Source organism: Notolepis coatsorum (assembly GCF_963971535.1).
Source record: "Notolepis coatsorum genome assembly, chromosome: 9".
Taxonomy (NCBI): Eukaryota; Metazoa; Chordata; class Actinopteri; order Aulopiformes; family Paralepididae; genus Notolepis; species Notolepis coatsorum.
The window spans coordinates 144,246,024-144,270,892 of NC_140173.1; the positions used below are offsets into that span (position 1 = coordinate 144,246,024).

At 45.4% G+C, this 24,869-nt stretch overlaps 1 protein-coding gene across 1 annotated transcript in view; it reads left to right on the forward strand.

Annotated features, from left to right (window-relative positions):
- kcnh1a (potassium voltage-gated channel, subfamily H (eag-related), member 1a) overlaps positions 1-24,869 on the forward strand; it is a gene marked incomplete at both ends in the record, with an annotated part of 161,846 nt that overhangs the window by 68,041 nt on the left and 68,936 nt on the right. Inside the window, 3 exon segments of the mRNA XM_084321540.1 lie at positions 2,211-2,339; positions 3,405-3,523; positions 11,584-11,976. Of these exon segments, the coding sequence (XP_084177666.1) occupies positions 2,211-2,339; positions 3,405-3,523; positions 11,584-11,976 (641 nt within the window).

A 24,869-nucleotide genomic window follows, 5' to 3' on the forward strand; every position in this document is an offset into this window, starting at 1 on the left:
CTTCCGCTATCTGTGACACTATAGTGATAGGGCACCGCCGCTGCATCATGGGCTTAGCACCGCCCACGATGATTGTGATTGGTTTAAAGAAATACAAACAAGCCAGAGCGTTCGTTCAGCCAGACCTCTCTGCAGTGCTGGCACAGTGCTAACATAGTGTGGAGAGAGGTAGGAGGTAGGCTACGCAAGACTAAACGTTAGCTTAACACGGCCACTTTTTAATGTGGTGTTATAACTTCAGAGACGGTCACTTCTTTTTTTGTATCCACTTTTTCTCCTTATTTCTTCTATTTTTCTCCCATCCCAATTTCGTATTTCCAATTCTCCCCTCCCCTGTCTTGAACGTTGCTCGACTATGCCCCCCACTGGTCGGTTGTAGGGAGGATAGAAGCCTTGCATCACGTGTCCCCTCCGGTACACGAGGAGGCAGCCTGTCACATCTTTTCGCCTGCCAGCGCGGACTCTCAGTGGCGAGGAGTAACGTGTGGGAGGCTCACACTACCCCCGCTACTTCCTGTCTCTGCTGTGCAGGCGTCCCCCAACCGACCTGTAGGAGTCGCTGTCCACAACGTCCAATCCCCACCCATCGACTTCCACCCTCTAACACTGCCAATTGAGTTAGTATGACGGCTGGCCCAAGCCGGAGGCAATGCTGACACCCAAATTCGAGACCGGAGTCTCTTGCATTGGTGACGAGCGCAATCTCCGCTGCGCCACCCAGCCGCCAGACGGTCACTTTTTAATGTAGTGTTATAAACTCAGAGATGGTCACTTTTTAATGTGTTATAACTAGGGATGTCCGATATTATCGGCCTACCGATATTATCGGCCGATATTGGCATAAAAATGTGATATCGGAAAATATCGGTATCAGTAAAATTTTTTTTTTTTTTTTTTTTTTTTTTTATACATTTATTTAACCTTTATTTACCCAGGCAAGCAAGTAAGATCAAATTATTATTTTATTTATTGTCAAAAGTATGCATAATATTGTAATTACACAACAAGAGATATGTAATGTTAATTACCTGAAATTATTCAGTTTTTGGGGGGGGGGGGAAACCCTGCATATATCGGTATCGGTTGATATCGGTATCGGAAATTAAGAGTTGGACAATATCGGTATATCAGTATCGGTAAAAAAGCCAATATCGAGCATCCCTAGTTATAACCTCAGAGACTGTCTCTTTTTAATGTGGTGTTATAAACTCAGAGACGGTCACTTTTTAATGTGGTGTAATGAACATCTTTTTTTTTACATGACTCGCCGGCTTCTGAGTCTCGTCTGCTTGTTAAAAACGTATCGATTTTGGGGGGTGGCTAAGTGGCGCAGTGGGCAAGGCGCTCGCCACTAATGCAGGAGATGCTGGGTTCGAGCCCAGCTCTCTGCATTGCTACCAGCTTGGCTGGTCGTTCATACTAACGCAATTGGCAGTGTTAGGGGGTGGGAAGCTGGTGGGTGGGGATCGGACGTTGTGGACAGCGACTCCTACAGGTCGGTTGGTGCGCCTGTGCAGCAGAATCAGGAAGCAACAGGGGCGGCGTGACCCTCCCACGCAGACCCTCGCCGCTGAGAGATCGCGCTGTGCAGGTGGAAAGATGCGACGGCTGCCTCCTTGTGTACCGGAGGGGACACGTGATGCAAGGTTTGGTCCACATTGCAGCCGACCTGTGGGAGGCATGGTCTAGCAACGTTCAAGACAGGGGAGGGGAGAATTGGACGATACGAAATTGGGATGGGAGAAAAATAGAAAAATGGGAGAAAAAGTATATAAAAAAAAGAAATTAATTGATTTTGTGCATTGATTTCATAGTCATATAACAAGATGACAGAGGACATATTAGCGAACATTAAATACAAACGTGAACTGTTCTGACAGCGCAATATTTTCCAGCCTGTCCAGCTTACAGAAAATGGACATCCAAGGGTGGTGGTTGGCAGTGTGGAAAACATCCCAGGCACTCTGATGATTATAAATAATATCATGTTATAATATAATAATATATGATATTGTTTTTTGTACCCAGGTGAAGAGTCCATAAGTCGGAATGTGCTGGTCATGATGAAGTGAAAAGGATTTGTGAACTTATGATCACAGTGTCTCCGATGTTTTCCAGACTGCCAGCGTGGACTTCCTGCATTCTCAGTAAGCCGGACAGTCTCTGTTTTCTTATCCCAAGGTCGATTCATTCTTATGTCCTCCATGCAGGGACGCCGGTTTGGTTCTTTGTGAAAATCGCTCCCATTCGCAATGAACAGGAGAAGGTGGTCTTGTTCCTCTGTCAGTTCAGTGACATCACAGCTTTCAAACAGCCCATCGAGGACGATTCTACTAAAGGTTGGCATTGTGTCTATATTACATTACATTATTAAAATAAATCATATCACGTTGTAATTTGTACTGGAAAACGACATAGTAAGCCTAGGGCTGGGCGATATGGCCAAAAATGATATCACGATAACGATATCATATCACTCGATATCGCTAATTATCGATATTGATAATATTAATAATATTTTTTTTTAAAACAACAGATGTAGGTCTATGTTTATTTTGCAGCAATTCTTTGTCGTTGCCGCCATCTTTAGTGTTACATCCCCTCACACTCCAGTTCTCAGGCTGCAGCTGGTTTGAAAGCGAAAGTAAACCGGCTTCTCTGCTGGCTGTGGCTCCAGGGGAGTTGAACAGTTCTGGCTCTGCTAGTTTATTTTCTATCTTTTGGTGCTTTTTTGGTGGACAAACCACCTGCACCGTGACTCGTGACTGGAGACTAGCTCTGCTAGCACACATAGCCTACTGTGTACAGACGGTTTCAAACTGTATTTTAAATTAGAAAGCAAACAAAATAAATGGACAAGAGAAAAATAAATCTCAATTTGGTCAGTATTGTCATTTGGACAAGCAAAGCCATTACTTTAAGTTGCAGGCAAGAAAGACAAGTCTGTCCACTGTCTCTGGTTTTAAAACTGCCCTGTTGCAGGTCACAAAAAAAAAAAATATATATATATATATATATATTCGATTCGATTTTTTTCTTTTCGATATCCATTATTAAAATATATCGCGATAATTATCCTTATCGTTTTATCGCCCAGCCCTACCATTGAGTAATGTTAAACCATTAAAACTAAGCGTGATGATGTGATATATCTGGGGGAAGTTTGTGCTCTGACAGTAGTGACGCCTGTCCTCAGGCTGGGGGAAGTTTGTGCTCTGACAGTAGTGACGCCTGTGCCCTGTCCTCAGGCTGGGGGAAGTTTGTGCTCTGACAGTAGTGACGCCTGTGCCCTGTCCTCAGGCTGGGGGAAGTTTGTGCTCTGACAGTAATGACGCCTGTGCCCTGTCCTCAGGCTGGGGGAAGTTTGTGCTCTGACAGTAGTGACGCCTGTGCCCTGTCCTCAGGCTGGGGGAAGTTTGCCCGTCTGACTCGCGCCCTGACCAGCAGCCGAGGAGTCCTGCAGCAGCTGCAGCCCACCGTGCACAAGGGAGAGAACGTCCACAAGCACTCCCGCTTAGCAGAGGTAGGAGGACCATCTGACGTCATTTATATATATATATATATATATATATATATATATATATATATTAATAAATCTGTTTATTTGCACTTTTGCAATTTACAAACCTCACAAAAAATGTACAGAAAAATCAAACATAAAAAGACCCACAGCACTCCACCACCCAACCCCTCCCAACCCCAGGATCCCCCCCCACCCCCCCCCCCCCCCACACACACACACACACACTTCCCCAAGATATGAAAAAAAGAAGACAACACAGAGAGAGCACCAAATCACAACCTAACAAATAACACCACAGTACAAACAAACAAACAAAGCAGAATCAAACTGATCAAAGGATTAAAAGAAATTAAAATAAAAGGGGGGGGGGGGGGGGGGGGTAGCTGTAGCTCAGGCCCACATCACTCCTCCTAGTATCAGGGTCTGTCAGGGTGATAAAGGCTCTCCGTGCTTTCTCAAATTTGGCTAAAGATCCTTTCAATGAGAACCTTATTTTGTCTAGTTTTAGGACCTCCTTAATCCAACTGCTGTGTGTGGGTGGAGAGACATGCTTCCACTTCAGCAATATTAAACGTCTAGCTAAGAGAGAGAAGAGAGAAGAGAGAAGAGAAGAGGAGAGGAGAAGATAAGAGAAGAGAGGAGAGAGAAGAGAGGAGAAGAGAAGAGAAGAGAGGAGAAGAGAGGAGAAGAGAGGAGAAGAGAGGAGAAGAGAAGAGAGGAGAAGAGAAGAGAGGAGAAGAGAGGAGAAGAGAGGAGAAGAGAGGAGAAGAGAAGAGAGGAGAAGAGAAGAGAGGAGAAGGCCACTACAGTTCATCATCTTCCTGGATGTTCTCATTTCAGACAGAAGCCCAAAGACAGCTGTAAGAGAATCCAGGTCAAAGTTTCTATCAAATATTTCTTTGAATGTATTACTTCATTCTATATTTTGTTATAATACTGAGGCACAGAAATGCATTTTGTTTGTCACGTAAAACATTGGCTTTTGAGGTCATTTTGTTTTCTAAGGTGATTTTCCACCAGTATATCTTCAACTTAGCACCATGAAAAAAAAAAGCTGAAATCTCAGTGGGGCTTGCGTGGGAAGTAAGGAACTGAAACACACGGCCTAGGTCATGGACTCAGGCCAACATGAGTCAAAAGGTGCCACTGCCTACGCATGGTCAGCACTTTGCTCTTTGCTCTTTGCTTGCCGTGAGGTCGATTCGTGATCATGGAAGGACACAAGGGTAGCAGGAAGGCCAGAATGCAATGCTGATGCAATACTTTTCCTGCCAAGATGACGTTTTTAAAGGAACATGCCAACATTATGGGAAATGCACTTACCATCTTCTCCAGAGTCAGACAAGAAGATAGACACCAATTACCTCTCTGTGCGTTCAGTAGAAAGCTATCTGGCTGCAAGCTAGCCTAGCGTAGCACAAATTAATGAAAGCAGATACGGACCACTAGCCTATCTTAAAACTAGCTGGTCTGTATCCGCTTCCATTCATTTGTGCTAAGCTAGGCTAGTTTACAGCCAGATAATCTAAACCCTCAACCTGTCTGTTTGACCCTCTTCCAGCAAATCTCATCAAAAAACTCTTCCCAACTTTAGGCCCTGCCCTACTCAATATCTTCAACACCCACTGTCTACTGGCGTGGTGCCCCTGGCCATTAAATCAGCCATCATTAAACCACTACTTAAAAAACCAAACCTCGACCCTCTAATCTTAAAAAATTACAGACCCATCTCCAATCTTCCGTTCCTATCCAAAATATTAGAACGGATTGTCGCAACGCAACTTACTGACCATCTATCAAACAATAATCTTAATGAATCTTTTCAATCTGGCTTTAGAGCCTTACACTCCACCGAAACGGCGGTTACCAAAGTCACAAATGACTTACTGCTCTCTCTTGACTCAAACCTAACTTCTGTGCTCTTATTGCTTGATCTCAGTGCAGCCTTTGATACTATCGATCATTCGATTCTTCTAGGTCGGCTTGAGAATCATGTTGGCATTTGGGGTCACGCACTTGCTTGGTTTAAATCTTATTTAACTGATAGAACACACTGCATGGTCTATAATGATTTAACATCTGAGACCCTCCCAGTGCAATGCGGGGTCCCACAAGGCTCTGTCCTGGGCCCTTTGCTATTTTCGATTTACATGCTACCTCTCGGCAATATCATACGCAAATTTGGCATAAACTTTCATTTTTACGCTGATGACACCCAATTATATATACCTATTAAGCCAAATGATTCCTCCCAATTACAAAATCTTGAGGCTTGCTTGCTTGCTGTAAAAAAATGGATGTCGCAAAACGTTCTACTCCTTAATGCAGATAAAACTGAGATGTTAATTGTTGGCCCCCCAAACCACAGAGGCCTGTTTCAGGACATCTCCCTCAACTTTGATACTTGTCATGTATCCCAGAGCTCCACCATAAAAAAAACTCTGAGTCATTTTTGATTCCTCCCTCTCATTTAATGCACATATAAAAAATGTCACCAAAATTGCCTTCTTCCATCTTCGTAATATCACAAAAATTCGCCCCATTTTAACTCTGGCCGATGCTGAAACCCTAATTCATGCTTTTGTCTCATCACGTCTAGACTACTGTAATGCACTTTTTTCAGGCCTACCTAAGTCAATCATCAAAAATCTTCAACTCGTGCAAAATGCGGCTGCACGGATACTAACTAAAACTAGAAAATTTTATCACATCACAACAGTTTTGTTTGCTTGCACCGCTCTATCTATCCGATCTCATCTCTCGATACTCGCCCGCTCGTGCTCTGCGCTCACAAAATGCGGGGCTTCTATCGATTCCTAGGGTTAAAAAGAAATCCGCCGGCCACAGAGCCTTTGTCTACCACGCTCCCTACCTGTGGAACAAATGACCTGCCGTCGTCAGGGGCGCCTGCTCTGTCGAAGCTTTTAAATCCCTGCTTAAGACCCATCTTTTCTCTCTCTCCTTCAACCTACCCTGATCTCACCTGGTCGGGGCTTGACCCTTAGATTAATCTGTCTAGTTTAGTTAGGATGTCTATTTGCTCCCTTGTCTGCTTTTCTGCAGACATAGGAGAACCTTTTAACCTCTGTCTCTGTCTTCACAATTTTCTTATACACTATGATTCTACTGTCACCATGTATGCATATGCTCACTACTTGTATTTATTGCTCCATCTCCGCCCACTACAACCATGGGAACTCTCTAACCCCCTCCTATTGCTAGGTATTAGTGAGTTTTTCCTTACCTTCGCGTGGGGTATGTCTGGGAGTGTTGCATTTCTTTAATTTTTTGCATTTATTTAATATTTTTTGGACCTTATGGTGACTTATTGTGGTGACCTTATGGTCACTTATTGTGATGTTTCTTCTTGACTTGTTTAAAGAAGAAGTGTACGGCCCATGGGGACATTAACGTGTGTTGTCGGGCCTTACAAATTCATTTGATTTGATTTATCTATCTTCTTGTCTGACTCTGGAGAAGTCGATAAGCATGTTTCCCATAATGTTGGTGTGTTTTAAGTCACTTAAATTATAATATGGTGTTGTAAAAAATTACCCTACTGTCAGTCTGGGGAGGTTGTAGACTACCGCATGCCTGATACATGTGGAGTCGCCAGCCGCTTCTTTTCACCTGACGGCTAGGAGTTTCACTGGGAGAGTGTAACGCATGCAAAGGTTCATGCTATCTCCCCCGGATCCCCAGTGCAGAGCTATTGTGGCCCTGACCGTGTATGTAGCCTAGGCTCATTAAGATGAAAGATTATAGATTAAGAATAAACTGGACTTTTGAAGAAGTCTTCATTTGTAGCACACATTGCAATGTAGTCATGTGGCGAACACACACACGCGATGGGCGACACACATAGGAAACACACACATGCATTTTTCTTTTGGGTCGCTGATTACATTTAGTTTCTGCGCTTGACCCATCCCAGACATGGGTTGCGGCGTGGGGCCGCGTCCATGGACCAGGAGTGCTCCTGTCCGTCTTTGCCAGGCACACTACAACAATGTTAGCGATCTGTTCTGCATGTTTTTCGATCGGGGTTATCTCTTTTTCTGGAGGGAAACCCTTGCGAGCACGGGGGGAGAACATGCAAACTCCGCACAGAAAGGCCCGGGTGATACCCCACCTGGGTACCTGGTAACTCGGCAACCTGGTCCCCAAGCGGGAATCGAACCCTGGACCTTCTTGCTGTGAGGCGACAGTGTTAACCACTGCACCACCGCCTGATCTCTTGGCATTTGTGTGCACATGGGCTGCTGCAGTCCTCCCACTGCATTGTCTTGTAACCCGAACGAACCGCCCGTCTTTAGGAGGAGACTATAGAAGGATCATCCTCCGTGTCTGTGATTGTGGAATTAACCTAATCAGTCAGCTGGAAAATTGGCAGCGAGGGAGTCATCGATTCTTGGATTTTGGCTTCGAGGTGCTATTTCACAGAGGGATTCAATTGGACCGAAGACGATTGATTGGCGGACTTTGTAGTTCTGGCACTGTGTGTAACAGATGAATGGACAATGTGCCAAGGATTGGACCCGCCCAAAAAAACAGCCACTGAGAAAAGGATTGAAACAGCTAATAATAACAGTGATCCTAAAGGGATACCTTGACATTTCCAATTTCAGTCAGCTTTTAGCAAACACTCGTCCCATAACGGGTTCAGTCCGTTTTTACCAAACACTCGTCCCAAACCAAACTGCTGCAGGAAAAAGGTTTTCAGTTAATGAGTTTCACAGCAGAGGTGCTCTGTTGAAAACAATGGTCTGAAAGCCCCTGGATGTCGCTACCCTGATGTGTTCGTTCACACAGAGGCTCAGAGGAAAAGTAGCCTAAATGTTGCACCAGACTTTGACAGTATGAAAGGAAGCAATCCTGGGGGGAGTAACGGAAGTAACGTAACGGAAGTAACGTAATGAATTACTGCTCCCAGAGAGTAATAAATAAAGTAATGCTATCAGAGTAATAAATAAAGTGATAATATCAGAGTAATAAATAAAGTAATGATATAAGTTTTTCGAGTAACGCACCCAACACTGATTCCTAAACACCTACCACTGAGGTGCCACTGAGAAAGACACTCTACCACCCCCCCCCCCCCCAACTGGAACTGTGTCAGTGTAAATCAGAGCATTTCTGGGGATCTCTCCCATTCTTAATTTTTTATTTAAGATAAGATAAGATATTCCTTTATTGATCCCTTTGGGGAAATTCAGGTGTCATAGCAGCAGCATGGGGGAGGGGGGAGGGGGGAGGGGAGGTATATAGGTATGGGCAGGGTAATAGTAGAAGACATAAATACAGGCAATACAATTATAGTACAGTAGAAAAGTAAGAATAACCAGTGTAAACAATATAATTAGCTTATAATGATACCATGAGAATATTACTTAAAATACCTAGAGATTCAAGTTCAAGTTCAAGTTCTTTAATAGTTGTCATACAGCAGTACAGAATACTTTCATACAAAATGCTTCTTACTGTTACGCTCCAGAGACTGTGCTAGACAAGATAGTATCAAATAACATAATAACATAATATAGCATGAATTTAGAAGAAGAAAATGAGGTCACAGTGTTCGGTATAGACATATGTACAATGTTCTGAGTTACCATATAATATACAATACACAATACTATGCAGTGTACTAATGTACAGTACTATCTAGTGCAAAGCAGAAATGGGATGAGGTACAATTTTAGGTACAATTTACAGTAAGGTGTACGAGATGGTGTAGTAAGTGAAATGTTCGTGGCTGCACGTGTCAATACCTACCAAGCTGTTTTTAAGAAATGTATAAATGTATCTGTCTGCTAAATTACTCTGGAAATTAGATCATTCTGGTTTTAACGGACATTAGGTTCAGTGCCATACGTCACACCACGCATCTATGTGGAGACATTGGCACAGCTGTCTATTTGTGGGACATTGATGTGTTAAGTGATGTTATTTTTGCCTGTTATGTGTAATTTTATATAGGTTGTGTATGTTCTGGATATCTGGACCATGAGTCCGTATTAAAGTTTGAATTGAAATTGGATATACAGGAGTATACACATTAGGGCTGACCCCTATTAGTCGATTAGTCGACTAATCGGTCGAAAGCAGCCGTAGTCGACTAGCCAACCTCTTAGTCGAATACAAAAAAAATAAAAAATATTATAATATATATATATATATATCTTTTTTTTATCATTCTTTCCAAAAGAAAAGAGGCCTAGAAGCGTGGCTAACGCTAATGGCACGCATACCAGAGGCTAACTGCCTACGAAAACAGGCACAGAGGCACTGAAAGAGGATTTCACCCATCTAAAGGTGCTCCCATAGTCGAGCGGACCGTACACAGAGCGGACTCGCGCGGGCTCAAAGCGGACCCAAAGCAGACTCCAAGTGCGAACCGCTGACTTGGTGTCACACAAAACACTGCTCGGCGTTTTGGTTGACATCGACCTGCATTTAATGTGACGCCGATCTGCATTTTACTCTGACCACTCGCTTTTTCACTCGCAAAAGAGAATGGCTTTTCTAAATGAAGTGTGTAAAACTGCCAGTTTTATTATCGAAATATTGGAAACGGAGATATCTCCGTTTCCAATATTTCGAAATAAAACTGGTGTTTTTATTTCATGCAATGCGTGTTTGTCATTTCAGCACCACGCGCTGTCCACCTCAAGCCTATAAGGTACATTGCACCTCGCTGCCTATACCTTATTATTATTCAAGTGTGTAAAACTGCCCGTTTTATTATCGAAATATTGGAAACGGATGACGACGACGACATGACAGAAGTTGAACAGCGTGGGAACATTTTTTGTAAACTGGCGCGAGACATGTAGAAAATTGGTCCGCGGAGGTCTGCTGAGGTACGCTCGACTATGAAAGCTCAAAGAGTCCAGCGGACCTCCGCGGAGTCCAGTCCGCGTACAGTCCGCTCGACCATGGGAGCACCTTAACACTTTCAGAGCCGGCCGTGTTTTCCTTTTTACCCCCTTGAATGCCCAGCAACCACTTCAATGTTAGCGTTAATATCGCCTAATCTATGTTTTAAATTATGGCTATGTGTCTAATCTGCCCGTCGCTTATCAATGACTCATTTTCCAGTCAACATTGTTGAAGCGGATTGTTTTTTTATCGGTTAATTTCCGTTTTATAGCATTTTGAAAAGCCCTCGTTTTCACGGAAAATATAAAGATTCTGTGATAATCGCCCTTTACTGGAATATTCTAGAACGTTTTTTTTTTTTCGGCCTATTTATGAATATTTTTCAAATAAACGCTAGATTATCGATAGTATATGTGTACGTATGCACGCTGGTGCCACGAGTTGAAAATCGATTCTCTTAGTTCCTGATCGCTCGCACAGTCAAACAGCCATATCACATATAGGGGAAAAGCTTATATCTCCGTGAAAACAGGTCTGATTATCCTAAGACTGGTAAAATAGATTCCTTACCTGAGATCAGATGGTATCCAAAAAGATTATTCCAATTCCTGATCGCCATTCCAAAAATCTATCCTTTTATTGATCCAATGCTACGTACTGTAAAGACATATTACACGCTGTGCTGAGGGTCCACAATGAATCTGATCGGCTCCGGTTACATGCGTGAGAAGTAAAATGTGGATTCCTGAGTTTTTTTTTCTCATCCATTTTCATTGAGTCCAATCCAAAAGGGTGCATTACCATCTGGGAGACTATAGGGGGCGCTTTTTTCACATCTGAGCGCCTGGTGGGGCTGGTTTACCAACGGTAGACTCGGTTGATGAAATATGAATTCAGATCGCTAATAAAAAAATAAAACGATATTTGTCGTTGTGGGCACTCAATGGGGGGGGGGCTGATAAAACGAGATATGTCGTTTTGGGCATTCAATTAATGAACACACTAGACTAGACAAATATCAAGATGTATCCATCAGTGGACCAATTGCATGCTTTTGCAGAGGACAAGAAGCCTGCAGTCGACTCCTTCAGACATTAAGCACCCCCCCCACAGCCCAAATGGATTGATATAAAAAAAAGAAAAAAAAAGCCCTAATACACATATTTATGAATGGGCAGGTGCTGCAGCTGGGCTCGGACATCCTCCCGCAGTACAAGCAGGAGACGCCCAAGACGCCCCCCCACATCATCCTCCACTACTGCCTGTTCAAGACCACGTGGGACTGGGTCATCCTCATCCTCACCTTCTACACGGCCATCATGGTGCCCTACAACGTGTCCTTCAAGACCAAGCAGAACAACGTGATGTGGCTGGTGGTGGACAGCGTGGTGGACGTCATCTTCCTGGTGGACATCGTGCTCAACTTCCACACCACGTTCGTGGGGCCCGCCGGCGAGGTCATCTCCGACCCCAAGCTGATCCGCATGAACTACCTGAAGACGTGGTTCGTCATCGACCTGCTCTCCTGCCTGCCCTACGACGTCATCAACGCCTTCGAGAACGTGGACGAGGTCAGTGTGGTGGTGGTGGTAGTGGTGTTTTGATTTTGTGTCGTTTCTTTTTTTTGCGCTCTCTCTCCCGTCCTTTGTGACATTGTGGGGGTTCAGGGGGGGTTTGGCTGTCGTTGCTGTTTTCTACTAGGGGGGGGTGGGATGAAACATTTATATACTGTGATATATCATCGTACTATAACGACACTCGTTGTCTACTCCTTAGCTGAGCTACCGGAAAGACAAAGGGAGATCTATTATAACTTTGTAGTGGGTATTTATTCCTCCATACCGATACACAATTACCACGGCGAGTGGCCAGGGTAATGATATCCTTAATGTCAGCTGGGATACTTAAATGTAGGAAATTATCTCCACTTCTCTCTTTTGTTACTCCAGATTCCAGAACTAAGAAAAGAAAAAAGAAATAGTCGCGTGAGAAAGCTCACCCCCCTGAACCCTTTCACTGCCACACGACAGAAGGTTAACCCTTTCACTGTGACAATACAGAAGTTTAACCCTTTCACTGTGACAATACAGAAGGTTAGCCCTTTACTATCACACAACTGACGGCGATGCTCCATCATTAGCATCATTAGCTCCGCGGATGATGGAGCATCGCCGTCGGTTGTGTGATAGTAAAGGGTTAACCTTCTGTCGTGTGGCAGTGAAAGGGTTAAAGCAACATTTGTAAACTCACATTTACATGTATTGCTACACTCCTTCCTCTTGTGACATCGCGGCAAGTATCGATATTTGAAAAAGAAAAAAAAGTAAATATATATATATATGTGAAAATCTCATTTTACTGCGGTAAAAATGATTGGAATGAGGTTAACAGACTGAAAACGTTATCTTATTAGATAAAACAGATGATGTGTATATATATTTTTCTTTATTGCAGATGGTAACAAAGTTTTCCGTTGGGGACATAATTAACAGTATCATCATCGCTTTCACGTCAATTCTGTATTCTTCTCCAGTGACTGATATCGTGACGTATATCTTAGATGGCATTTCTTGTTGTAATATATCGTTTATCGCAGACATCGTGCATCGTAATAGTATCGTTATCCAAGGGGGCCAAATCCGCCACAGTATGGTATTGTCCCGCCCCCGGAGTCCTCTCTCCTCTCTCCTCTGTGGTTATTTATAGAGACTAAAGGAAGGCAGAGAGGGAGGCGGCTATAGAGGAGGATGTACGTTATTTGATCTTAGGCTCTTTAGGGATGCATGGTTCCAGAGCGGGGTCTATCTGCACCACTATACCGTCCCTTGGGATCGGCCACCATGTGCTTTTAACTTCCACGATAACGACCTCATTTAATACGCCTTCCAAGTGTGAGATCTCTGTATGTTCAAACCAACAATGCCTTAAATGCTATTTTCATAACAGGCCGGGGGGGGGAGGGGGGGGGGGGGGGGATGAACACAACAAATGATGCCCTTACAGTTTCAGCACTCCATTTATCAAAAAAGAGAAAATAATCTAGAATTTTCTCTCAAAATATTACTCACTCAGCTCTCAAACTGCCATTTGGTTCAGGGGGTCATTTGGAGGCCTCCGTGTTACACCGACGGCTCCCGCCAGGGAGAAATTGCCAATCACCAAGCTAGCTGAGATTCTGTCTCGCTTTGTTATACGTTGGGCGGTCGGTCTTCTCGTATACGCTACCGGCGCAGTCGTTCCCATTACACACAGCCATCGCCCTATTCCTTGGTGTGAAATGTTGGGCACCGGTCTGACGCTGTGATTTGTGATGACGGTGACAAAAGTTATCTCGTTATCGACCGGACATGGCTTGCAGAGCCGGTGATGAAGTGATGAAATCAAACCAATCACCGTTCGCTTTATTTGAACTTCCTAGTGTAACCTCGCAACGGTACTACAGCTCCTCGGTGCATCGACACCTGGAATTGGATCCTTTTTTCGGGTGGTCGAATGGATTATTAGATCATATAGTGTTTGGCTCTTGGGGTCACACTGTGCTGGTGGGAGGAGGGTTGGCAGTTCGAGGACAGGTGCTGAGTGCAAAGTACCTGCCTGTAGCTTCTTGTGACCACGGGTTATTTGCATGTGTGTTGGAAACATGAGCGTGTTACATGTATTGGAGTGTGTCTGTGTGTGTGTGTGTGTGTGTGAGACAGAGACAGAGCATGTGTGTAAAAGGCTTCGATGGCATTTAAAAGGCCAACGTGTCAGTCAAGCAGGAGCAGTGTGTTATGTCCTGAGGGCCGTGCCGGTGTACGTACACACACACACACACACACACACACACACACGCACACACACACGCACACTCACACACACACACACGCACACACACACACACACACGCGCGCGCGCACACGCACACTCACACACACACACACACACACTCACACACACACAGACGAGGCGGCGGTGAAATGCTGCGGTCATGGTTAACAGGCTTGTTTACGGCGGGACGAGTGGCCGAGGGTTGAGGAGGTGCATTTGCACGTCCAGCGCTTTTGGTCCGTTCTAATCTTTCAGTGTTTCAGCAGCCTAAGCGCTGACCGCTTCACGAGGACTGCAGTCAGGGGTCGACGACGGGGCGAACAACACTTTTGTTTTGTCGTCTGTGACCAACGTGAGGTCATGTTCCTTTCTGGTTAACGGGGCATAATAACGGGAACATTATAATTATTAAAGGGGAACTATTTGACTATTTCTTTCACTATTTGGGCACTTTTACACAATTCCTGTGAGTTTATGGAACAACCTCTGTAATTTCTTTTTTTTTTTAATTCATTGTTTTGTATTTCTAATCAAGTCCTCAAAAACAAAATTTTTCTACCTCAAGATCTTAAGCCGTTTTGAGCCTGGGCTCCAACCACGGTGGTAAACCACTGCCTCGCCTGAACATTATCATGCAGCGGTGTCTCTCTGACATCACAAATCATCACATTTTCAGATGACTCAGTTCAGTGAGGGTGAATATTGTGAGAGGAGAATTGGAAGAATGCGCCAATATGAGAATTAGAGACATAGATCATATTAATATAAGTCCACATAGCTAGGAAACAATGCTAAACACTGAAAAAGGCCATTTATAAATAGTTCCCCTTTAATAATTATATTTACTATTATATAACCAATATAATTTAGTTTAGTTTATTAGGATCCACTTACAGTTACAGCATTGCAGTAGCTAATCATTCCTGGGGTCCACAAAAAACATTGTGACCATGCAACATAATACTTACATCATAACCTATAACATTACAAGTAAACAGGACAAATGACAAAAATACAAAAGTACACAGACACACAGATATAATACTTAAATCATAATATATAACGTTACAATTAATCAGGACAAATGACTAGTACACACACGCACGCACGCACACACACACACACACACACACACACACACACAATCCAAGCTCCAATATACAATCCAATATTACCCAGCGGTGCATGGGTAAGGCTAAGAGAATAATCAAAGACTCCAGCCACCCAAACAACTGCCTCTTTGAACTGCTGCGGTCAGGCAAGCGATACCGGAGTCTCATGGCAAGCACAGAGAGACTAAGAAGAAGCTTCTATCCTCAGGCCATCAGAATGCTAAATGACAATAACACTATGTAACAACCATCAAATGCACTCACAGCACACACATCCACACACACTCACTTTAAACAAACAACTCACTGCAGCACCCACTTTACCCACTTTAACACCTAAACACACTTTATATTTATTGGCAAAGAATTTGCACTACAACCCATACCTCATTACACCTTACTGTAAATTGTACCTAAATTGTACCTCATCCCATTTTTGCATTGTACTGTATTAATAGTATATTGTATTGTAACTCAGTTACTTTTCTACTCTGCATTGTACATTGTATATATGTATATATTGAACACTTTTGTCTACGTACTTGACTTCTATTTTATACATACTATACTTTTTATACTTATCTATTTTTATCTAGCACAATCTCTGGAGCAAAACAGAAAGAAGCATTTGATATAAAAGTATTCTGTACTTCTGTATGACAACTAACTTGAGAAACTTGAAACTTGAGAATATACAATAATCAACTATGTGAAATAGCTAAGAATAATTAACTGTACACAACTACAGTATATGTCCACACATTAATTTGTTCATACACACCCAATTTAACTAAATTGATGTTGATAACATACAGTAATAATGTTGTTGCAATTTTCTTTTTACATATATATATATTTTTTTTACATCAGTGCAGGAAGTGCCTGTGGTGCGGACTGCATGCGGAGCAGTGTGGCAAAAATAGCTTCCTATCATTCTGTCTTGTATTAATTTACAGAAAAGAATAAATCACCTCTCAGTCGGGAGCCGGCTCGCGTCGTTCACTTAGTGCAGTGGTTCCCAAAGTCGGGGTCGCGACCCAAAGGTGGGCCGCGAGCAGCCACGGGAGGGCCGCGAGATGATTTCCAAAAAAATAAAAAATAGTTTTGTCAGGCCACTGAACTTAGAAGCAGGCCAGGACAGTGTTTCTAGTTGTATTCTAAAATTCTATTCTATTTTATTCTAAAATGTGACTATATGGTTTTTTAACTTAATAAATAAACAAAAACGGAAAATCTACTTATTTCAACGAACATTTCAAACTAAATAACAGATTATGCACATAAAATGCTGAAAACAACCGAAGCAACAATAGTATTTTAATGAGGCTATTATTATTATCATTATTATTTTGCAACAAGTTAGCCCGCTCATAAATAGCACATATAAATGAATAACTAACTTGAACTAACTTAATCTGAAAGTTAGTTGATATTTGGCTTAAAAAATCGGCCGACTGGCAAAAAAAAAAAAAAAAAAAGCCTGACGATGTGCATTGGGCCGCGGCTCTCTGACGCCTTATTTTCTGGGTCCCGGCCTGAAAATTTTGGGAACCCCTGACTTAGTGCACAAAGAGCCAACTCGTTCTCTCCGATACATTCACTAATCACCACCGGTTCATCCTCTTGGAGTGCGAGAGAGGGGCCCCGACTTTTCCCACTTTCCAGTAAAAAAAAAATACAACCTTGAATCTCTCGAAACACCTGCTCTCCTACAGAAGGACGACAACGAGTTGATTAAAAAGACCACGACCCTTCATCGATTTAAGCCAGCCGTGCTTTTGATCAAGCCTGAAGTATAGCCTTGTTACCAAACTAGCTGGTTTTTCCAGTTCATGAGCTTCCACACCAGAGGTGCTGAGCCCTGCGCTGCGGTGGGCACGGGGGCTAGAGCTCAGCAGCCGTCATGGCGGCAGGCCGGCGGCGTCTGGTTTGAAATTCCTTTGAGGCGTTGCTACCCTGACCTAATCATTCACACAGAGGCCAAGGCCAAGTAGTATGTTGTACCGAATATTTAATTTTTATTTACATTTTTTTTTCTTCGGTTTTCTGTTTTTCTCCCCGTCCAAATTTAGTCGCTGTGCCAATTCCCCCCCTCCCCTACCTGGCTGCTGTATGCATGTTCTCCTACGAGTCGGTACAAGGGCGTCCCGAAGCCGACAGCACGCTTCCTCCGATACGTGCGGCGACTGCCAGTGACGTCTTTTCACTTGGCAGCGAGGACTCTCATTGGTGAAGTGTAACGCGTGGTGGGAGGGCACGCTATCTCCACCAAGTCCTGCCCCCGCTGAGCAAGCAACGAGACCTGACCTGTGGGCGTCGCTGTCCACAACGCCAGATTCCCACCCGCCAGCTTCCCACCCCCTAATACTGCCAATTGTATTAGTATGAACGGCCAGCCAAGCTGGTAGCAACACCGAGAGCTGGGCTCGAACCCAGCGTCTCCTGCGTTGGTGACGAGCGCAATCTCCGCTACGCCACCTGACCGCCCTCCGAATTTTTACCCTAAAAAATAAGTAATTCTGGGGGGTGTAACAGAAGTAATGTAACAAATTACTGCTTCCGGAGAGTAATAAGTAAAGTAATAATATTATATATAATAATAATAACGAGGTATATATAACTTTTTTTGAGCACCCAACACTTTTCGGGACATTCACTATTGTGGCCTGGCCCTACGGATCCGGTAAAAAAATATAAATGTTATTTGTTTGAAGGGTTGAAGGGCCACATTTTTGGACTTGGATTTTCACCAGCCAATTCTATTATTAGCAGCCAAAGTAGCTTCAAAATGAGCTGACGGATTGAAAACCCACTGGGTTGCCTAGAATTGACAGACTCAACAGGCACTACCAGCATTTAGTGGCAGTTTAAACCGATGGATTGATCACTATGCCATTAGCCATGCTTTGTTCATTTTGTGAAGGGTGGACACCTGAGGCATTGATCAGCCTGGCGGCTGAGGGGAAGAAACTCTGTGACGAGCTTTCACAGCCTTTGGGATCCTCAGCCTTCTCCCAGAGGGGAGCAGGGTGAAGAGGCTGTGTCCGGGGTGGGAGGGGTCGGCCATTATCCTCCTCGCTCTCTTCAGCGCCCTGGAGTCGTGCAGGGGACAGCCGATCACCCTCTCTCCGCGGAGCGAATCACCCGCTGCAGCTTGGCAAGATCTTTTGCCGCTGCAGCGGGGAACCAGGAGATGATGGAGTGCCTGAGGATGGACTCAATGATGGCCGTGTAAAATTGGGCCATCATGGTCCTCGGCAGTTTGAATTTTTCATTGGATGGAGTTTTTATATACAATAGTCTCCGGTTCCTAACGCACACGCTTCAAAGACAGGACTCTCCCCGGTCCTTAACCAGCTATACTTGTGATAATTATGACGGGACAGCTGGGTCAATTGCAGATCACTGGTGGCACCACCATTTATGTTTCTGCACTAAACGATGGGTCAGGAACTGGAGACTAACCTACTGTACACCGCCTGCCCCCAGGTCAGGATGGGTCATTGGGTCAGTCGTGTCAATATCTCACAGCTTTCCAGGAATAGAGAAGAATGGAATTTGGATGTATAAATACAATTTCTATATGAAAAGAAATTTGAGCACACATTTTTACATACGGTAGCTGTACAGCACAGTCAGGTACAAACAAGTGACACTTGTCCATGCTTGATGGCCGGGTCTGATCTCCGCCATGAGCGCCTGGATCCTGGACTTTCTAAGTGACAGGCCCCAGGCGGTCAGGGTGGGGGGGGGGGGGGGGGGGGGGGGGGTCATACCTCCAGCAAAATCTGTACTGTATGCCCTGGTATGTATGTGATGAATAAACCTCATGATTCTTGATTCTTGCTTCATTGGCATTGCACATGCACATGCTTGAGAGACATATAGTCTGTTTTCTTTTTATTTTATTCTTTGCCTTCTTTTTTTTTTTATTCATACATTTCTTTTCACACGAATGTTGAATTTAATTCATGAATTTATTTTCACATGACTGTTGATTTTCTCCAATTTTTTAGCTCACTTAATTTGTTCCTGCTTTCTTTCTCATTCCACGGTTTGTTTGCATGGCCCCTCACACTCCCACCCCCCCCCCCCCCCCACCCCCCCCGCTCCGTTATCATGATGCGTGATGGGACGCGATGGGAAGAATTGGAACTGCCGAGCTGTCAATCAAGTAGGCCTCAGTTTGATTGAGTTGGACTGGATTAATATGATCTGATGAATAGCATAATGATGCAGTGTGTGTTTTGCGTACATACGATTTATTTTTGTGGAAGACAACCATGATATCACCCCAAATCGATTTCCCCGACTGACAATATCACATTTAATTAACACATTTCTTGTCTTGTGTGTCCTGACCACAGTTATACACTGTCTCTGCCCTGCCCCCACTACCACAAATAACCACAGAACCTGCTCCTACCATAAATAACAAAAAGTTATTTCATAACCTAGTTATATGAATACTGGCTGAGCGTCTCGCTCTGCCAATGAGATATCCTCTTATCTCCACGCACCTAGCGTGCATGCGAAACAAACAAATGCACCCACTTGCACTTGACCAAGCCACTCCCATGCGTCTCCCTATATGACGCCGGAAATGTTCACGCTCCACCTTCCCAGATCGATTTCCATAAGCGGAAACCCATCCGAGGGACCTTTCGTTATATATCATACTTGGCTATCGCGTCTCGCTCTGCCAATGAGATATGGGGCAGAGCGGACGCGTGGCCCGACAAGTGTACCCCCTGAGGGCCCGTAAGCCCCAGCCAGGGAGGAGGGGAGTCCCGTCCACCCGCCCGTCCTAACGAAGGGGGGGAGGCAGTCAACTCCACCAAAGTGCGAAAAAAGGGGAACCAGGCACCCCCGAACGCACAGCGCAAGCGGGACCACGTGTGACACAGCACCCCGCGGTCCACACCCACACACCCCTGCTAGCCCACCTGATGGCGGGATGCAGGAGAGGTCCCTGACCTCAGGACCGCCTGGGAGACAGAACCCCCAGTCACGTCCATGAGGTAAAACCTAACGAAAGGACTCTGGGAGGACCAGGAGGCCGCAGCACAGATGTCCTCCACCGAGGCCCCCCCTAACAGGGCAGCAGAGGCCGCCACACCACAAGTGGAGTGCGCCCTGACGCCCCCGGGGGGAACCTGTCCAGCCAACGTGTAGCAAAGGGCAATGCCCTCGCACAACCAATGTGACAGGCGCTGCGCGAGGGCCACCGTAACAAACAACAGTTGATCGGAAGCCCTGAGACCCTGCGTGCGACTAAGGTAAACCCCCAGTGTACGGACAGGACACGACAGGTGAAGGCTCGACTCCAACCCACTAGCGTGAGGAGGAGGATAAAACGCCTGAATCACAATATCCCTGGAGCGAAAAGAGCTCCGGATATTCTTTGGCACAAAGACCGGATTAGGCCTCAGAGTCGTCCCGCTATCGGCCCGAACAGACAGACACTCAGGCCGCACCGAGAGAGCACATGGCTCACCCACGCATTTAGCGGAGGTGCTGGCCCAAAAAAGGAACGCGGTCGTAAGACAGACGATCCAATGGCGCCTGTTCAAGAGGCTCAAACGGGGCCCCCAACAGCCTTTCCAGAACAGTTGGAGGTCCCGACTCGGAGACAGAGAACGTTCCACAGGCTTGAGACGCCGTGCGCCAATCAAGAACGTCCCACGAGAGGGTGGCTGACCAATGTTCTGCCCCCCACTCTCGACCATACGCTACTTCCCAGCGTAAGCCGCGGTAGTGGACGGAGCGCGCACGTTCCGGAAGGCGTTAACCACAGAAGAGTCAAGACGCATCCCCACCAGATTCACCCTTTCAGCAGCCAAGCCTAGAGGCTGCCCCAGAACAGGAGGCAGAACAGAGTTCCGCGTGCCTGAGAGAGGGCCCGCGGTGACCACGGAACAGGCCACGGCGGGGCCACCAAGATCTGAATCAGGGCCGGGAACCACAAAGCTGAGCCCCGGCCCGGCACGACCAGGATCAAAGTCCCACGCCCCTGACGTACCCGCCCCAACAGCTGAGCCATCAGGTGTATGGGGGGGAACGCGTACAGAATCCCGGGCGGCCACGGATACATCGAGAAGGCATCCACCCCCAGAGAGGGGTTGTCCTTCCGACTGACCGAGAACCACAAGGGGCACTGGTGGGACTGTCTGCTCGCAAACAGGTCCACCGTGGCCTCCCCGAATCGGTCCCAGACCTGTCTGACTATGTCTGGATGTAGTCCCCACTCGTCGGGGTAAGGACCGCCCCGCGACATCACATCTGCACCCACATTCTCCCTGCCGGGGATGTGGAGAGCCCTCAGGCTGCGCAGATTGAGAAACGCCCATAGCCAGAGCTCGACCACCGCCCGGTGCAGACGGGGGGAGCGTACTCCTCCCTGTCTGTCGATATACAATGCTGACGTCGTGTTGTCTGTCCTGATCAAAACATGCTTGCCCACCACAAGGTGGCCGAGCCGTTTGAGGACCAGAAGGACTGCCTTCAATTCCAACACATTGAAATGTAGTGCAGAACGGGCAGCATGGTCCTGCCAGCTGCCCCCTACTGTGTTGGCCCGACACGTCCCCCCCCATCCTGTGAGGGAGGCGTCGGTGAAGACCGTGACGTGTGACAGCCTGCTGCCCATGGAGACCCCGCTGGTGAGGGCCCCAGGCCCTCCCCAGAGGGCGAGGTCCCCCAGTACTGACATGGGAACCTTCAGCCGCTCCCACTTGTCTCTCACCGGGTCTATTTCCATACTGGAAAACCACCTCTGTATCCTCCTCATGAAGAGGAGGCCAAGAGGGACCACAGAGTGAGCAGATGCCATCATACCGAGCAGGCGCATCACGGACAGCGCCGTAACCGTCACAGGACGGAACCTCCCGAGCGCGCCGAGAACATCCACTCGCCGCGGCTCCGAGAGGGATGCCCATATAGACCTTGAGCTTAGAAATAAGCCCAAGTACTCCACCCGTTGACTGGGAAGAGGAGTACTCTACTTCCAGTCTACAGCAAAACCCAGGCTGGTGAGGAATTCCACCACCTGCCTGGTATGTAGTGAAAGCTACAAAAACTAACCAACATGAACATCATGAACCTGTTATGTTATTTGTCAATCATTTAATTTCATTCAGTTATCTGTCAAGTATTTAGTGTAAATTGGGAATCTGTTAGCCTTTTTTTTTTTTTTTTTTTTTTTTAATGAGCTGGTCACTTTGCGCTAACAAGGCTAAGCTAAACCAGCACTAAGATTGAACAAAGTCAATGCAACAAAGACCATTGTGTGCTTTGTGTGTGTGGGTGGGCACTTTTGGGGGCACTTTTGGGAAACCCTATACTGGTGATTCTAAATGTAATATTCCTACTCTCGAAAGACTTGGTCAACATAAATCCATAATCTCACTATTAATTGAATAGAGCAGGGACCTGGGGCCCGTAAATTGATATGACTGAAGCTGAGTGGTCTGACCAGGAGGAGATTGAGTGACGCCAAGAGTTGTACTCTCTTTGCACAGCACAGCACTTTACCCAGATCAATACCACCATCCAGAAACTCCACCCACTCCCAAAACAGCAAAGGGAGGCTGATAAGATCTTTTAAATTTGTCACTGAGTGGGCGATTTCAATGCATAGTGTAGCTGACTGGGCAATCTAGGCGCTGGATGTGTAACCGCTATAGGTTTGTAAAATCGTATTGCGTAGGAGTATGAGAAATCCCTGTGGGAGGCATTTTTATCAACCTTTCTAAAAATGTTTTCCACTCTCTCTCTCTCTCTCTCTCTCTCTCGCCCCCTTCCATTCCAACTAATAAGGTCCGATCATCATGTGTAGCGCTAGAACTGTGAAGCGATCATGACCATGGGCAAGCGATCGTTTTGCACCACTGCCAGTCAACCCTATAGGGAAAACAAAAGGCACGTCAGAGAATATCTCTGTTATGTATAACGTCGATAGAAATGATCTATAGAAGATTCTTCAGCAGAAATATTTCTGGCCCTTGCACACAAACAGCTTCCTGATAGTTTCATAACACAGGTATTCTGTAGAAGAAGAAGCACTTACAGGGATTGTTTGGACGTTGAGTTGTATGAAATTCTTGCCAGTAGTGTAGTCAATGCAAAGCTATTAGCTTACTGACCGGCCTTATCTGGCCGGGTTCCGAGTCGAGCGGGAAGCTTTAGACAGGCATCGAACGGCAGGAATATGGGGTAAAGGGGGAAATGGGGAAAAGCGATAGCAGAGTCTGAAATGCTGGAGGTGAATTTTGGTTTTGAGACCCTGTTCGCTTTCCGGTTTTCTCAGAACCCCGGCCAGAACTCCAACCATGGGACTCGGTAAGTGAGCTAATAGTTTTGCATCGACTACACACTACTGGCAATTATTTCATACAACGGAAGGTCCAAAAAAACCGAACTATCCCTTTAACACATTCGGCGCCAGACCCGAGATATCCCGGGTTTTGGTCGTTATTTATTTTATTCAATATTTTTATTCATTTCAGGCACACGGACCTTGGGGTTACCATAGGGAATCATTCTGAGATCGCCAGAGTGCAATACCGGCTGCATCCTGCTAGGTGGCAGTATCCTTTGAAACCCTCCTTCACACCGGGCACTTAAATCCCTCCGGGGCGCCATATTTTGGTCCAGGCGAGTCTAGCGGTTCACCTGATCACATTGAAACGCGTCCAATGACCCTCCATGCATGTGTGTGCTGGATTATGTCGAGGACACAATGGACACCAATACTGAAAATCGTGATCAGACAATTGGAATATTCTTTTTGGAATACCCCCGATCAAAGGTAAGGACTATCTGACGTCAATTCCAGCTTGATCATACAATGTTTTCATATCGATCCAGCTGATCAGCGTGTGTGGTGTTCAAAACGAATGCCGTTACTGGCCATCAAAGCATAAAAAATCAACCCCCCCCCCCCCCTTTCATGCATTCATGATGAAACATAATACCTATTATATACATTTGCTTTGGAAATAGTAGCGTGTCCAGGCAAGAAACGCCAACGCTTATAGTAGAATTCACGTAGCGCCCTATAACTCAGCGTTTCAGGAATTATCCCAGATCACTCCTAAACTATACAATATTCACCACGGGATAACGCACGAACGTATACATGAAAACATTTTCTTTTTTTTGCATGTTCGACGGAAGAAAGTCACTGTCAAATGACCATAGTATTGTCTCCATAGCTATAATATAGAATATAGATATAGCTCTCCAAACATAGTGACGCACAGTGAAAATATGCTATGGAAACCTGGCGCGTTAGCTACAAGGATAAGGCTCATGGCCGGCACCCAATGTGTTAAAGATCCATACCGTATGGGCCTTCATTTTTACTTCTCGGCATTACCCGAAGTTGTCCCTGTCTTCATTTTGTGTTCATGGTTTTTGTTTCAGCAGATCTCAACCTATATTTTCACCAACGTTATTATATTACTCTACTACAAGGCATTCAAATCGGGAGCACCCAGGAGTTAATAACAAGCGCACCAAGAAACCAGGTTTTCAGTGGT